A 14558-nucleotide genomic window follows, 5' to 3' on the forward strand; every position below is an offset into this window, starting at 1 on the left:
TCCTGGTGGACCACCACGAAGGCCTGCGCTTAGGCTAATGCCTTGCAAGTTGGGCAGACCTCTGCTGTGCTGTGGTTAAGAGTTGTTTGGAAACCAGGAAGAGAAGTTTGCATTAATTATAGTTAAGCATTATATCCGCATCAAGGAAACAGTAGCGTGGTGTTCTGCTTTTCTCAGACCTCGCCAGGAATACGATGCGCTGTTCTGGGCACGGCAGTTTAAGGAGGGTACAGTGGTACCTCGGGTTAAGAACTTAATTCATTCTGGAGGTCCGTTCTTAACCTGAAACTGTTCTTAACCTAAGGTAGCTTTAGCTAATGGGGCCTCTCGCTGCTGCCACGCCGCTGCCGCATGATTTCTGTTCGTATCCTGAAGCAAAGTTCTTAACCCAAGGTACTATTTCTGGGTTAGCGGAGTCTGTAACCTGAAGCGTCTGTAACCCGAGGTACCACTGTATTGTCAAACTGGAATGTGTCCAGACTGTCACTGACCTTCCATATGTCTTTGATCACAACTCTCATCAGACCCAATTAGCGTGGCTATAGTCCCATCCGCTCTGGCATCATGCAGGTGTGCTGTCTGGGGCTGGTGAGAGCTGTAATCCCAAACATTGGCTTGGCAAAGGCTGGTCCGGAAGAAGGTGGGAAAGATGGTGTGAGGAGGCCAGAGATCAGGTCTGGCATTGAAGGGTTGACAGAGTTGGGTATGCTTTAGCCTGGAGAAGGCACCCTGTAGAGGCAACACATCACCTTCGCCTGTTGCCCTGGCTCAACAAATCCACTTCAGAAACAAAACCGGGACTTTCTGAACTTAGAAAAGTTCAGTGCTTTTTATTCCCCTGGGGGGACACAGAGGTATGCATACCCCTAAACATTTTGTGAATCTAAGTTTGGCCTCATTGAGGGGCAGTATTTCAATACGAGTAGGAAAATGAGAGTACCCCTAAACATATTTTTTTAAAGAAAAAAAGCACTGGAAAAGTTTATGAGGAATTAAATGGGGAAATGTGGGATTTGTTGGTACCTGCCTTTTCGAGAGACAATAGAGTGCACCTCCAGGGGTGAAGTTAAACCACTGCGTTAGCAGCAATGAAGCAGCCTTCCTTGGCCACTTGCAACACATCCTGTAGAATTCTATCTGATCTGCACAATCTGAATGAATTTATGAATTTCAGGAATTCATAGTCTTTCAGTTTCTGGTGTCTGCTGGAAAAATGGGCAGTGACAGAGCAGCTGGATCTCTCTAGGCTAAGAGAATATTCTGTCATCCGTTGTGTCAGAGTGAGGGTGTCAGAGTCCCTTGTTGCCACCAATCCTTTGCCTGAGGGGGAAAACGACGCAAAGGGCCTTCAGAGGTGAGCAACCTTCTTGAGCCACTGAAACACAGCCTCAGGCTAACCTTGGATGTCATCAAGGCACAATAAACCCAGTGAACCACGGTTATATCTACCCCAGGCCAGGCTTAAGAAGGAGGTTTCCAGTTTAGTAGGGGGGAAATTAACAAGCTTTTTTCTTCCCGGTAATCTGTTGGTGGTAATGTATATAAAGCCATGCATAATCTTATTTGTGGCGAAATGGAGAGGATCTCTTTCCATATGTCTCTAGGCTTAAAGCAAATGAGGGCAGGTTTGTTTTGTCTTGATGGTGGTTAGAAACAAGGCCTTGATATGAGTAGTTGAACAGTGGTGCTACAGATGTAGTGCTTTACAGTCCTTTAGTGATCTCTGTTTATAATATAAAAATATAAAAATACATACCATTAAAACACACACACACCTCTCCCATTGGTGGCAATATGAGCTCCCCCCAGAAGCTGCAGGGAGGGTGGGGTGTAATTTTGTCAGTGTCACAACTCAGGAAGCGCGAAGCCCGCAGTCCTTTTGCTGTACTGTGATTTAATTTACTCATTTTATTTCATTTAACACTATGTACATACTGCTTGGTTGTAAATAAAACCTCTAAGTACTTTGCAAACAGAAAGAAAAACATCGGAATCATCAATAAAAGAAAAAGTTAAGAACAGATAAAAAAAAAGTTTTAAAAATGTAATTAATATCAACAGCTCAGTTAAGAGCAGATTAAACCACATGCTGGATTCTATGCATCGGGGTAGGTTTCTCTGAACAAAAGTATTTTAGCAGGTGCCCAAAAGATTGCAGCGAAGGCACCTTGCTTGATTGCTGATAGGGAATTCCAAAGAAAGAGTGCTGCCACGCTAAAAGATCAATTTCTTCCAAGTGTAAAAGCAAAACTACTATATCTGGTTCTGCCCTAAGAAGCGAAAAGTGGTTGCCTCTATATCTTCTGTGCATGCAGAGTTTCTGCAGGGTTTCAAGAAGGAAGTCTCTCCCAGCCCCACTTGGAGATGGCAGAGATAGAGACTGGGATCTTTCGCATACAAGGCAGAAGCTCTACAGCTCACGCCCTCCCTAGACGTGTGACATACTCATGGTTGGTCCCCAGTCTGGGATGGTTGCCAATTCACAGCCAGCCTTCACTTTCCAAATTATTAATTTCACTTGCAAATTGGCACTATTTACTCAGCTGTGGGTTGTTGTTTTTTTGGATCTGCTCCCTGGCTCGAGGTGTCTGTGGGACTTCATGTTCCTGGTTTTGGCACTTATCCCTTGACTTGCAAGACAGGAGGATCCCAGAGCAGGATGTACTCTGTCTTTGGAGACTACAAAGCCCATCATCCCTTACTAGCAGGACCAGTGGTCAGGGATGATGGAAATTGTAGTCCAAAAGCAACTGGAGACCTAGGTTTGAGAAACCCTGCTTTGCAACATGGATGTAGGACCCATGGCCCTCCAGTTGTTGCTAGACTACAACTCCCATCATCCCTGACCAACGGCCATGGTTGGCTGGGGCTGATGGGACCTGAGAGTCCAATAGTGTCTTGGAGGACACCAGATCCCCCAGCCCTTGTTGCAGCTGCCCCTTCTCATCCTTTTGTACTTGAGATCCTTCTAAGTCTGCAGTCCTGTATGCCTTTGCTTGGAAGCAAGTCCCATTGAACCAAAGACTTTCTTCTGAGTAAACAGGCATAGAAGTTTTAACTTTTTACCCCCTGAGAACCTAGAGGCAGATTTACTAAAGTTCCCTTCAGGGATAGGTACTGCCCATGCAATTATTTAGAGGAGGGGTGATATAACTTTGACTCTCGAGGTGTTGATGAGCAATAACTTCCATCTGCTCCAGCAAGCATGGCTGACATCTCCAGCAACACCCAATTTATTAATTAAATAGGTCTGTTGTTCTGTTCTGTGTCTGACCTGAGATCCATTGCTATACAGCTTCAAATCCTCAGATCGGCACTTTTGATAAACAGATAACATGCCCCTCCCCCACTGGAGAAGGGGAGGTGCCAAATTGGGGAGCTGGTGTGTTTTTCTGGAGCAACCAGTGGTTTTGCAATATTGACAAGATCAGCGATGATTGGTGCCCATTGAGGACTGGTGAGGTGAAATGCAAGGAGCTCAGTTGAAGCCTGAGCCTATGGACAAACCTTTGAACTATACAGAGCTCTTTGTCTGCCAAACCAAAGGATTATATCTGGTGCTAATCTTACTCAGATTAATTGAAATGAATGGCTCTACATTAGTCATTTCCGTTATTTTCAGTGGGTCTACTTTGAGCAGGACTAGCACTGAATGCAACTGGAAGCATATCCACTGCCCATCACAACTTCAGTAGTTGTGATCTTTGAAGCCAAAGTCTTCAAACACCGCCCCAGGGTTTTCTACTGTTTTTGGTGGGGGGGGGAGGAAAAACAAAAGCTCTCAAATTCTGAGCAAACGGGTCTTGTTGATTCTTGTGTTTTGCTCACCTTTTCTCCCCCTGATAATACCTTTCGCAAGTCTAAACACATTAATTTCTTACTCGGGTGTGGCTTTTGAGCACAGTGCGCCAGGCGCAAAAGTACGTACAAAGGAGAGGGTTGCGGCGAGGGTGACTCACTCGGAGCCGGGTTATCTCTGTGCCTGGCTTTACCTGAAAGACCTGTCATGATATTAATGCAAATAGAAGGGGGGAGGTATTAACGGCTGACAGGTTTATAAGATTCCCTTTCTCTGCAATCTCTTCCACCCAACCCATTGTTGCCTTGGTCCTCTGGCTTGAAAAATAATGGCAGCCCTATTAGTATTTTGCGGGTACTGCCCTTTGGGACTGGGGTGGGTGGGCAGGAGGAGGGGAACCCCACAGGAGGAGGAGCCAGAGGCAGAGCCAAAGCCAACAAGAGGCAGCGGCAATTACCGTATTTTTGGCACCATAACACTCACTTTTTTCCTCCTAAAAAGTAAGGGGAAATGTCTGTGCATGTTATGGAGGGAATGCCTACGGGTGGCATGCCTACAGATTTTCCTCCTCTAGAAACTACGTGCGTGTTATGGTCAGGTGCGTGTTATAGAGCGAAAAATACGGTAATTCTAGTTTTGTCTCCATTTTCCTCCCCGTCTGCAAAACAGAGACAGAAGAGAAGGAAGGTGACAGGCCTGCCTGTAAGTATGAAGGCCAGCTGGTGGATGCTGGATGAACATCTATTAGCCCTGCCAGGAATTATCTGTCTATTTATTCATAATTCGCTCAGTCACTGTCCCACTCAGTGTAGAAATGGTGTTGTCAGATCAGACCATCAGAAAGAGACTGGTTTTGAAGAAGATTGGAAAATGTTTGCAGAATACTTAAAAACGCAGTGTAAAAAAAACATGTTAGAACACAAATAGGATTTAAGTAAGAGAGCAGTGGAGGCAAACTTTTTGGTTTTTATTGTGAGGCAGGCTTCCTCAACCTTGGCCCTCCAGATGTTTTTGGCCTACAACTCCCATGATCCCTAGCTAGCAGGACCAGTGGTCAGGGATGATGGGAATTGTAGACTCAAAACATCTGGAGGGCCGAGGTTGAGGAAGCCTGTTGAGGTAAGGTGAAGGTCTAGAGTAACTATAATATGCAGCATAAATTGAAAATTTGAGGGAACCATGGAGGGAAGGGAAGTCGTAGGTGGCATGATTGCTAAATTTGAAATGTTGTCGGATTGTTTATTTGTTGAAAACTTATAGAAAGAAAATTATAAAGAATAGAAAGGGGGCGGAGACCATCTCTCTGTTCTGGGATTCCTTTCTCAAGAGTGGACAGCCTCATGGCTCCTGGAAGCTCATGAGATGTGACCATCCACCCTTGCTGTTTATTCCAAGCCTCTGGTATTCGGCAGTGCACTTGCCTCTGAACTTGGAGGCTCCATTTGTCCAGTCTTCTTCTAAAGCCAAGTAAGTTGGTGGCCCCATTGCCTCCTGTGGAAGTGAGTTCCATAGTTTCAGCTATGTGCTGTGTGAAGAAGGACTTTCCTTTTGTCTGTCCTCCTGAACCGGCTTCCATGGATGTCCTGGAGTTTCAGCATTATGAAAAACATAGAAAACCTTTTCTCTGTCCACTTTCTGCACGCCTCGGGTCATAAACGTGGCTGGAGGGTATGGTGCTCCCAGGCTCACCTTGCCAAGGGTGGGGTGGGTGGATGTCTTTATGTGCATGCCAAATGTCTCATCTAATTGACTCGTGTTGGGTTAATCTTCTGCACATGCACAAACTCTGTAAACCTCCCCAGACCTAGCGAAAGCCAGCCCTCCACACTGTTTTACCCAACTCACACACACCCTGCATTCAAGATTGCAACAAATACAATATTTTTAAAATCCCATATCTATGAATTAGGAATTACAGTCGTACTTCGGCTCCCAAACACCTTGGGAGTTGAACGTTCCAGCTCCCAGAAGATTGAAAACCGGAAGTGAGTGTTCCTGTTTTCGAACGTTCATTTGGAAGCCGAATGTCCGACAGGGCTTCTGATGAGAAGCCGTGCTTTGGAAGTCGAACGTTTTGGAAACCAAATGGACTTCCGGAATGGATTCTGTTTGACTTCTGAAGTACAACTGTACCAGCAAAGCAGAGGAAGAAGGATATTTTGCTAGACTCCAGAGTAGGGATGGGGGGGGGGGGATTGGATCTTGTTTCCATTTTAAGAAGAAACAACCTAATTCACACTTGTTGAACCAATGCATGAACCCAGAGATTGTTATCCTTCAAAATGTGCATTTCTCTGAAATTTGCAGTGCAGTTCTCCCACCAACCAGTGTTTACAAAAATGCGCTTATTAGAGGAAAGTGTGCATAAGAATGCATATATTAGTGAAACTGAGAAAATGGCTAGCAAAAAAAAAATGTGTATGTTAGTCAAAACAGCACACAAAAAAATGGCTTGTATCCAACAAAGAATAGATACAGTGAAATAAATGAATATGTGGAATGCTTGGCAGGGGGTTGGACTCGATGGCCCTTGTGGTCTATTCCAACTATGATTCTAAAATTTCACTGTATCTACTCTTTGCTGGATACAACCCATTTTTTTCCGTCAGTCTAGATACAGCCATCAGTTTATTAGGAGAAATTGGCACTGAAACCCTGACAAAATTCCATAAGAATTTTAAAAAGCACAACCAAATTACCAGAGAAATGTGGAGAACTGAATTTGAGATTCAAAAAATGAGAAACAAGAAATGAGAGATTCATTTATCCCTAGTCCGAAGAGACAATTTTGCTGGCGTAAAGTATTAGTAAGTCAGTGAAGAAAATGGATTTCTTTGGAGGGGCCTTTCCTGAGGAACAGCATTCACCAAATATCTGTTCTTTTTGCAATAGAGCTATCATCACATTTGCTTTAAACTTTGTTTTCATCCCTCACCCTACACACCTTTTCCTGCAAATGTGTGCTAAACCTTCCCCAAAGCTGGGCTGAACTCCACAACCTGTCTTCCAGGCACAGCCGAAAATATTTACATTCCTGAGGTGGAAATTCCTAAATGACACCTGCCCTCTACAGCATTGTTGTTGTTTTATTTAAAAAAAAAAATAGCAGCAGTAGTAATAATAATAGAATAATAGTTTGGGATACTTCATCCTTGTCTGTCTGTCTGTCTACTTACTGTATTAACAGTAAGGACAAAATACGTTTTTTAAAGGCCTAAGTTTGTCACGTCCACTAATTTCAATGGATCTCCTCTGAGTGGAATTAACTTTGGATACGATCCGAGGCTTCCAGGTTTGAGAGTCCCCATTCCAGGCAAGGATATGTACATAAACCCTGACATTCCTCTCTACAAATGAACAGCCAGCAGAACTGGCGCAAGGGAAGGTGATCTGTGTTGCTATTCAGCAGATGTAGCTGTGCAGAGAGAAAGAGACACACACACAGAAAGAGAGGCTCCGATACAGTTGCTGATACCATTTTGGGCTTCTGACTGCTTGGAGCTGGAATGCCATGGGTAGGACAGATGGCATTTTGCAAGCGTTGGCAGTCTGTAGGGGTGAGTGGATCCCTCAGTTTCGGTTTCTCATTTTTTACAGCCTTACAGTTCTCCACATTTCTATATCGGTTTGCAATTATTATTCGAAAGACCCTCATGGAAATTCATCAGCATTTTAAAGCACTCTTCCCTAACACACCCTTTTTTTTTTTTTGCAGAGGAGTTTTTTCAAATATTAATGCGTTTTTTATGTTATCTTTGTTGATATGTGCATTTCAATACGCAAAATGCATGTTAGTAACACTCTTTTGCGTTGCAAAATTCAGATAAATGCAAAATTCACATGACAGCTTGAGTTTGTTTTTTTTGAAACCTGTGAATTGAGTCACTTGGCCTTGAAATGCAACCTGGACCAATTTTCTCCTCTTTCCTTATCTGCACTCCATTTTTGTTCATATTTTTTTAAAAGCACACCTCTATGTCTACCTAACCCAAATTCTGCTCCTAGAGCAACTGGATGCCACAACCCGCATAGATTATGCAAATGCAACAGATTAGTATAATTGCAGTTCCTTTGCATGATTTCAAAGCCTCCTTCCCTAACCCCTGGCTTCCGAGATGACACGAGGCATTACCAGCATGCCTCTTTCAAGGAAAGTGTGCAGCATTTGGGACTTCTTAGCATAGAGAAGAGGCAAGCGACCATTTACTGTATTTACCATATTTTTTGCTCCATAACCCTCACTTTTTTCCTCCTAGAAAGTAAGGGGAAATGTCTGTGGTGCTATGGAGCGAATGCCTACGGATGGCAGGGGGATCTGCTGCAGTCGTGAGCAGAGGAACCATGGTTCCCCTTCCTTCTCTCTTCCGTGGCTTGCTTTGCTCACTTTGAAACAGAAAAGTGGGAGAAGAGCTGCTTAGGGGGGAGAATAGAGGGACAGAGAGCCTGGTTACAATGCACGGATCCATATGGATCCTCAGGATTTTTGCACTGGGTCACCCCAGATTCACCATCAGATCACATAGCATGTCCATGGCTACAGCTTGCACCAAAAAAATCACGCACCCACTATTGCCTGGGGCCACAGTGGCGCAAAAACGTGGTTACAAAGCATGGATCCACATGCATCCTCAGGATTTTTGCATTGGGCTACCCCAAACTCACCGTCAGATCACATGTCTGTGGCCACAGCATGAACCACAAAAATCATACATCCACTGTTTCGTTTAGAATATTTTTTTTCTTGTTTTCCTCCTCTAAAAACTATGTGCGTGTTATGGTCGGGTGCGTGTTATAGAGCGAAAAATACGGTATTTTTCCTGATTTGAACTATAAAATTGTGGTTTTCTTGAATCAAAATGAGAGTACCCCTAAACATTTTTTTTAGAAAAAAAGCACTGGGAGTTCTAACACTAGAACTCATGGGTGAAGCTGAGCATTGAAAGAATCAGGACAGGCAAAAAAAAAGGGGGGGGAGACTTCACACAGTTGAAATTTGCTCCCCCAGGAGGCAGCGATGGCTACCAACTTGGATGGCTTTAAAAGAGGATTGGTGGTGCAGCAATAGATTGGCTTGCACGTTTGCAAAGCTAAGCAGGGTCTGGTATGGTTTCAAATTGGATGGGAGACCATGTCTTGAGATGCTTACATTGCAGGGTTTGGACTTAGATGGCCCTTAGGGTCCCTTCCAACTTCAAATCATGAAAGATAAGGCTATCAGTGTCTATTATCCCTGTTGGGTGATGCCCTGCTTCCATCGCTGGAGGCAGTAGGCTTCTGAAAGCTAGTTGCTGGGAACTGTGAAGAGTGTTCTTCTGCTTGGGGCGTCATGCTTGGGGGCTTCCTGCAGGCATCTGTTGGGCCGCTGTGACAGCAGGATGCAGGATTAGCTTGGATTGGGCCTGATCCAGCAAAGCTCTTCTTGTGTTCAAGCTTGTCTTCACAGCCATAAGAGCTAGGAAGGTGAAACTTGCTTTTCTTTAAAAGCAAGCAAGATGGGAGTCTTGGGGAAATTGGTCTCCAGACTGCTGCCTTCTGCATCCCCCTCCCCTTGCATTCCTTCGGCAACCGCTGTGCTCCAGACGAGTGCAACTTGGGAGGAAGGCCTGTGACTCAGCGGCAAAGCTTGTAACTTTTTGCACAAAAAGGCTCCATCTGCAGGCAAGGGCGTCCGACTGGCAACAGCCCTCCAAGGTTCGGACAAGGGTCTTCCCAGCTATGCTAGGGATTTGACCTGTGCTCCTTCTACCACTAAGCTACAACCCTTCCTCTAAAAAAGGAAGTCCGGTGACATCCACACCTGATACGCCTGAAGCACTCTTATACCAGGTGAGCAGTCATGGACAAACCTAGAAATAGTAGTTGGAAGTTTGAGCCCTGTGAGGTTAATGCTGTGAACAAACTACAGTTCCCAGCACTCTTTGGGGAAGACGCTGATGATGTGGATGAGAGAATAATAATAATAATAATAATAATAATAATAATAATAATAATAATAATAATACAATGAATTAATATGCCCCATCGTTCAGCCTGGACACTGAGGTCCAGTTCCAAGGGCTTTCTGGCGATTCCCTCACTGCGAGAAGTGAGGTTACAGGGAGCCATGCAGAAGGCCTTCTTGGCAGTGGCACCTGCCCTGTGGAACGCCCTCCTATGAGATGTCAAGGAGATAAACAACAATCTGACTTTTAGAAGACATCTGAAGGCAGCCTTGTTCAGGGAAGTTTTTAATGTTTGAAGTTTTGGTCAGGGTATTATTATCATTATTATCATTATTATCATCATTATTATGTCATGATGCTTAAAGTAGCATAAGAGTGCATTAAATGTGTCGTGTGAGATTCTAACCCTCATGGTTTTCTTGGGACATAAGAAGCTGCCTTAGATAAGATCAGACTACAGTGGTGCCCCGCAAGACGAATGCCTCGCAAGACGGAAAACTCGCTAGACGAAAGAGTTTTCCGTTTTGGAGGTGCTTCGCAAAACGAATTTCCTATGGGCTTGCTTCGCAAGACGAAAATGTCTTGCGAGTTCCTGCGGGTTTTTTCCCCCTCCCCCCTTTTTCTAAGCCGCTAAGCCGCTTATCAGCTGATCCGATCAGCAGATAAGCCGCTAATAGCGCTAATCCGCTAATCCATCAATGGGCTTCCTTCGCAAGACGAAAAAACTGCTAGACGAAGAGAATCACAGAACAGATTCTTTTCGTCTTGCGAGGCACCACTGTATTTGTCTACCTAACCCAACATTGTCTGCACTAACTGGCAGCAGCTCTTCAGGGTCTTCAGGGTTTTGGTTTGCTCAGCTGAGCAGAAAATGGTCTTCCTCAACACCTGCTCCCTGATCCTTTTTTAAACTGGAGATGCCAAGAATTGAACTCGGGACCTTCTGCACCTGCTTTGCCACTGAGTTGCAGTCCTTCTGTGGGGCTTGTAGAAGTAAAAAGAACAAATTTTAGCCGATTTTGGACCGTTTTCTTCAAAGGGAAAGATATTTTCGCAGGCAGCGCTACAATCCAAAGGATTCCGGAAGGATGTCCCCTCCCATCCAAATAACATAATCATATTGTGCAGTGTCTTGTTTTCTTAATTTGGCTTTTAGTGTACTTTGTGTGTATATAAAGTAATTAACAAATATAGTAAATAGTGATAATGATACTAAAGCTTCCCTTTTCTAGGGTTGCCGTATTTCAAAAGTAAAAACCAGGGCACCCCCCAAAATTGTCGCGCTTTCTAAAGGAAAACCCGAAAGTTGTTGCGCTTTCTTTTTTACATAAACACCAAAAAAACACACACTGTTTCTCGTTTACTTGCTGAAGATCCAGGACAAACCACTGCCTTCCAGAAATCCCCACCCCACCCCCGGACGTCACTTCCACCTTTGAAATCTCGGTAATGTCTGGAAAATTATGAGAAATATTATGAGAAATATCCACGTTTCTGTCTAGGAACCTAGGAATATGCTTTACACTGATTCAGACCTTTGGTCTATCTAGCTTGGCACTGTCTGAACGAAATGGCAGCGACTGTCCAGAGTTTCTGGAGATGCTGAGGATTGAGCCTTCTACATGCCAATCAGATTCTCTACCACTGAACCAAAGCTCTGTGAGTTTAATGCCATCTTTATCTGTTTCAGGAGGGCTTCACCCAATTGCCCGAGATGTCGGAAGAGGTCATTGTGCCTATCTATTGCACGGGGGTCTCCGCTCAGGTCCAGAAGCAGCGGGCCAAAGACCTGGGCTTGGGTAAAAACGAGAATGCAATCAAGTACCTGAACCAGGATTACGAGAGGCTTCGCAACGAGTGCTTGCAGAGTGGAGCCCTTTTCAGGGATGACACCTTCCCCGCCACAGCCTCTTCCCTGGGTTTCAAGGAGCTTGGGCCGAATTCCTCCAAGACGTATGGAGTCAAGTGGAAACGGCCTACGGTGAGACTCAAGAAATGGCGCAGGTTGCAACCCAGAATATCTTTGACCTTGAGTTATGTCTTGCTATTGGCATCAGTTTAGCCCAGGCATAGGCAAACTCAGCCCTCCAGATGTTTTGAGACCCCAATTCCCATAATCCCTGACCACTGGTCCTGTAAGCTAGGGATCATGAGAGTTGTAGTCCCAAAACATCTGGAGGGCCGAGTTTGCCTATGCCTGGTTTAGCCCATCTAGAAAATGGGCGTAGTAGTTCTGTGTAGGTAAGCATCAGTTATTTGGGAACACAGGAAAGCCGCAGAGTTGTGTTACCAGTCTGAAAATTCAGCTTCCCAGTAACCTCCTTTTTACACTCAAGTTTCTAGCCCTTATGGGGTACAGAGATTACATGTTAGAGAGTGTGGATTCAATAGTGGAGCAGCTGGCTGGCTGGCTCTTCTGCAGAGCTGCTGCCTTTACTCCAGGTAAAGCAAGGAAAGACTCCCACCTTAACATCTGGAGAGCTACTGCCGGTCAGTGCAGACAACACTGAGCTTGATTAGGCTGACTCAGTACCTGTGTTCGCATAGTAATGTCTGCTGATCTCCCCGAAGCCAAATAGGACTCCCAGTAGTCAAGGCTTCATGCCAGAATGAATTAAGCAAAGTGGTAAAAGCAAAACAGTGGAATTAATTATGGAGAACGTAAGAGAATATGCATATAGGTTTAACCCGCATTTTTAAGGCAGGCTACAGAGCTGAGCTTTTCTCGGGGGAAAGAGTTTCACTTTTTACTTAATGTGCGGAGTACACATGGCCCTGATGATCAAAAGCCCTCCCTGCCTCATAGTTGTCTAAAAGGTAAACAAGATAAAGGGCTGGTGCAACTTTGGTATTAGGCAGCCAGTCGGCTGGCCCCTCACCCTGCAGTTCCTTTTCCCCTTTCCCAGGTAGAGGCAAATCATAATGCAATGCTTCTGAATACCAGTTGCTGGAAACTGCAGGAGAATAAGGTGCTCTTTGAGCTCAGGTCCTGCTTGCGGGTTTCCCAGAGGCATCTGGGTGGCCACTGCGAGAACAAGATGCTGGACTAAATTTGGGGTCCCCTTTTGGCTTGATGGGACGCGGGTGGCACTGTGGCCTAGGACTTGCCGATCAGAAGGTCGGTGGTTCGAATCCCCGTGACGGGGTGAGCTCCCGTTGCTCGGCCCCTGCTCCTGCCAACCTAGCAGTTTGAAAGCACGTCAAAGTGCTAGTAGATAAATAGGTACCACTCTGGTGGGAAGGTAAATGGCGTTTCCGTGCGCTGCTCTGGTTCGCCAGAAGCAGCTTAGTCATGCTGGCTGCATGACCCGGAAGCTGTACACCGGCTCCCTCGGCCAATAAAGCGAGATGAGCGCCGCAACCCCAGAGTCGGGCACGACTGGACCTAATGGTCAGGGGCCCCTTTACCTTTGGCCTGATATAGCAGGCATTTAAGAGCAACAGCAACAGCAGCAGCAACAACAACAAACCAGCCCGCCTCCCTCTTGTGTATTTCAGGAACTGTGCCGCAACCCTCTTTTCATTGTGGATGGGGCGACTCGCACAGATGTCTGCCAAGGAGCTCTGGGTAAGGAGGGTTCACCTGAGGCTGCGAGGTTGTCTGCCAGAGATGGGCGCTAAGCACCCCAAAAAGCAGGGAGAGGTTGGGGGTCACTGCAGTCAGGTCGCCTCTCTCACGCACCCTTGGTTCTTTCCCACCTCCCTCCCCTCTTTGTTGTAGAGGAGATCCTAGGAAGAGCTTGGCTGCTGGATCAGGCCAAAGGGTGCCCTTCCAGTTTTTGCAGCCAGGTGTCCATGGGAAGCCCTTAGCCATGTCTCTTGATTTCAGTGGGTGTATTCTAGGGTGGGAGTTAGTTGGACACCACCCATGGGCGTAGCCGGGGGAGCAGGTGGGGCAGCTGCCCCCACCCATAATCAAGTAAATAAATAAAAATAAATAAAATAAAATAAATAAATACGCTTAACTAAAAGTAGAACTTTATAGAAAGATTATGACAGATTTTTATGACCACTTGGGATCAAAAGAAAGTAATTTAAAATGACGGTTTTTGACATTTCATTCCAAATCTGCTAGACAGAGTCAGACAGAGGATGATGACAGGTGTGTGTCCTCCCCCCCCCCCTAGAAATCTTGACTACGCCCAAGATACCACCCATCTCAAATAAAAAAAAGTTGCTCAAATTTATATGTTGGAAATGGGGGGACGGACAGCCAGCTTTTCTGTTTTCTTCAGGTAAACAAAACCTACTGATAACTTGGAAGGCAAAGATTTTGATGCAATTTCTGGTTGTTGATTTCCTGCTGGCCTTTTGTTTATCTTTCTGTGTTTTATCGGCATGGCTTGTTTTCTGTTATGACGAGAAGTACAATTTTGAAAGGACGCTGGAGCCTTTCCGGGTGTGTCCTGATTGTGCAACAGCAGCCGCAGAGCCCCCTGAGCGTATGACGTGACTCCCTCACTCTCTCTGGCCTTCGTACCATTCCTGCCTGGCTGTTTTCTTTTTGACTTGGCTGTTTTGAAACTGTCAGGTCACGGTCATCGAGGGAAACTTCCCGACAGCTGCAGGAAACACACCCTCCTCAGTGTTTCTTCTCCTCCCTCCCTCCCTCTCTCACACCACACACCATTTATCTGATCAGAGCCCTGCAGGCAGGCGTGGTCTCTTCTGCGCGGCCTGCACCCCTCCCCGGGGCAGAGCGCCAGCTTCAGGGCTCAAAGACAGCAGACTGGTGTCTGCGCTTACTCCAAAACAAGTTTGCATTTCAGAGTAACAACTCTGCAGTCGCCAAAGCGGAATGTTTTGTTGCCATTTTC

The 14558-nt window shown here is 45.6% G+C and overlaps 1 protein-coding gene across 7 annotated transcripts in view; it reads left to right on the top strand.

Moving 5' to 3' along the window:
• CAPN1 (calpain 1) overlaps window positions 1-14558 on the top strand; it is a 49211-nt gene that overhangs the window by 5112 nt on the left and 29541 nt on the right. For 5 of the 7 annotated variants that reach the window (XR_014214446.1, XR_014214447.1, XR_014214448.1 and 2 more), the window contains exons 2-3: window positions 11432-11722; window positions 13240-13309. Coding sequence is in view for 3 of the 7 variants with exons in the window: in XM_082202729.1 (XP_082058855.1) it covers window positions 11456-11722; window positions 13240-13309 (337 nt within the window). In the remaining 4 variants the exon portion in view is untranslated. Of the gene's footprint in view, window positions 1-4424; window positions 4502-9480; window positions 9626-11431; window positions 11723-13239; window positions 13310-14558 lie in introns of those variants that run through there. The other 2 variants (XM_082202730.1, XM_082202731.1) reach the window with 2 other exon arrangements.

This window comes from Podarcis vaucheri (assembly GCF_965113315.1).
Source record: "Podarcis vaucheri genome assembly, chromosome: 16".
In the NCBI taxonomy this organism is placed as follows: Eukaryota; Metazoa; Chordata; class Lepidosauria; order Squamata; family Lacertidae; genus Podarcis; species Podarcis vaucheri.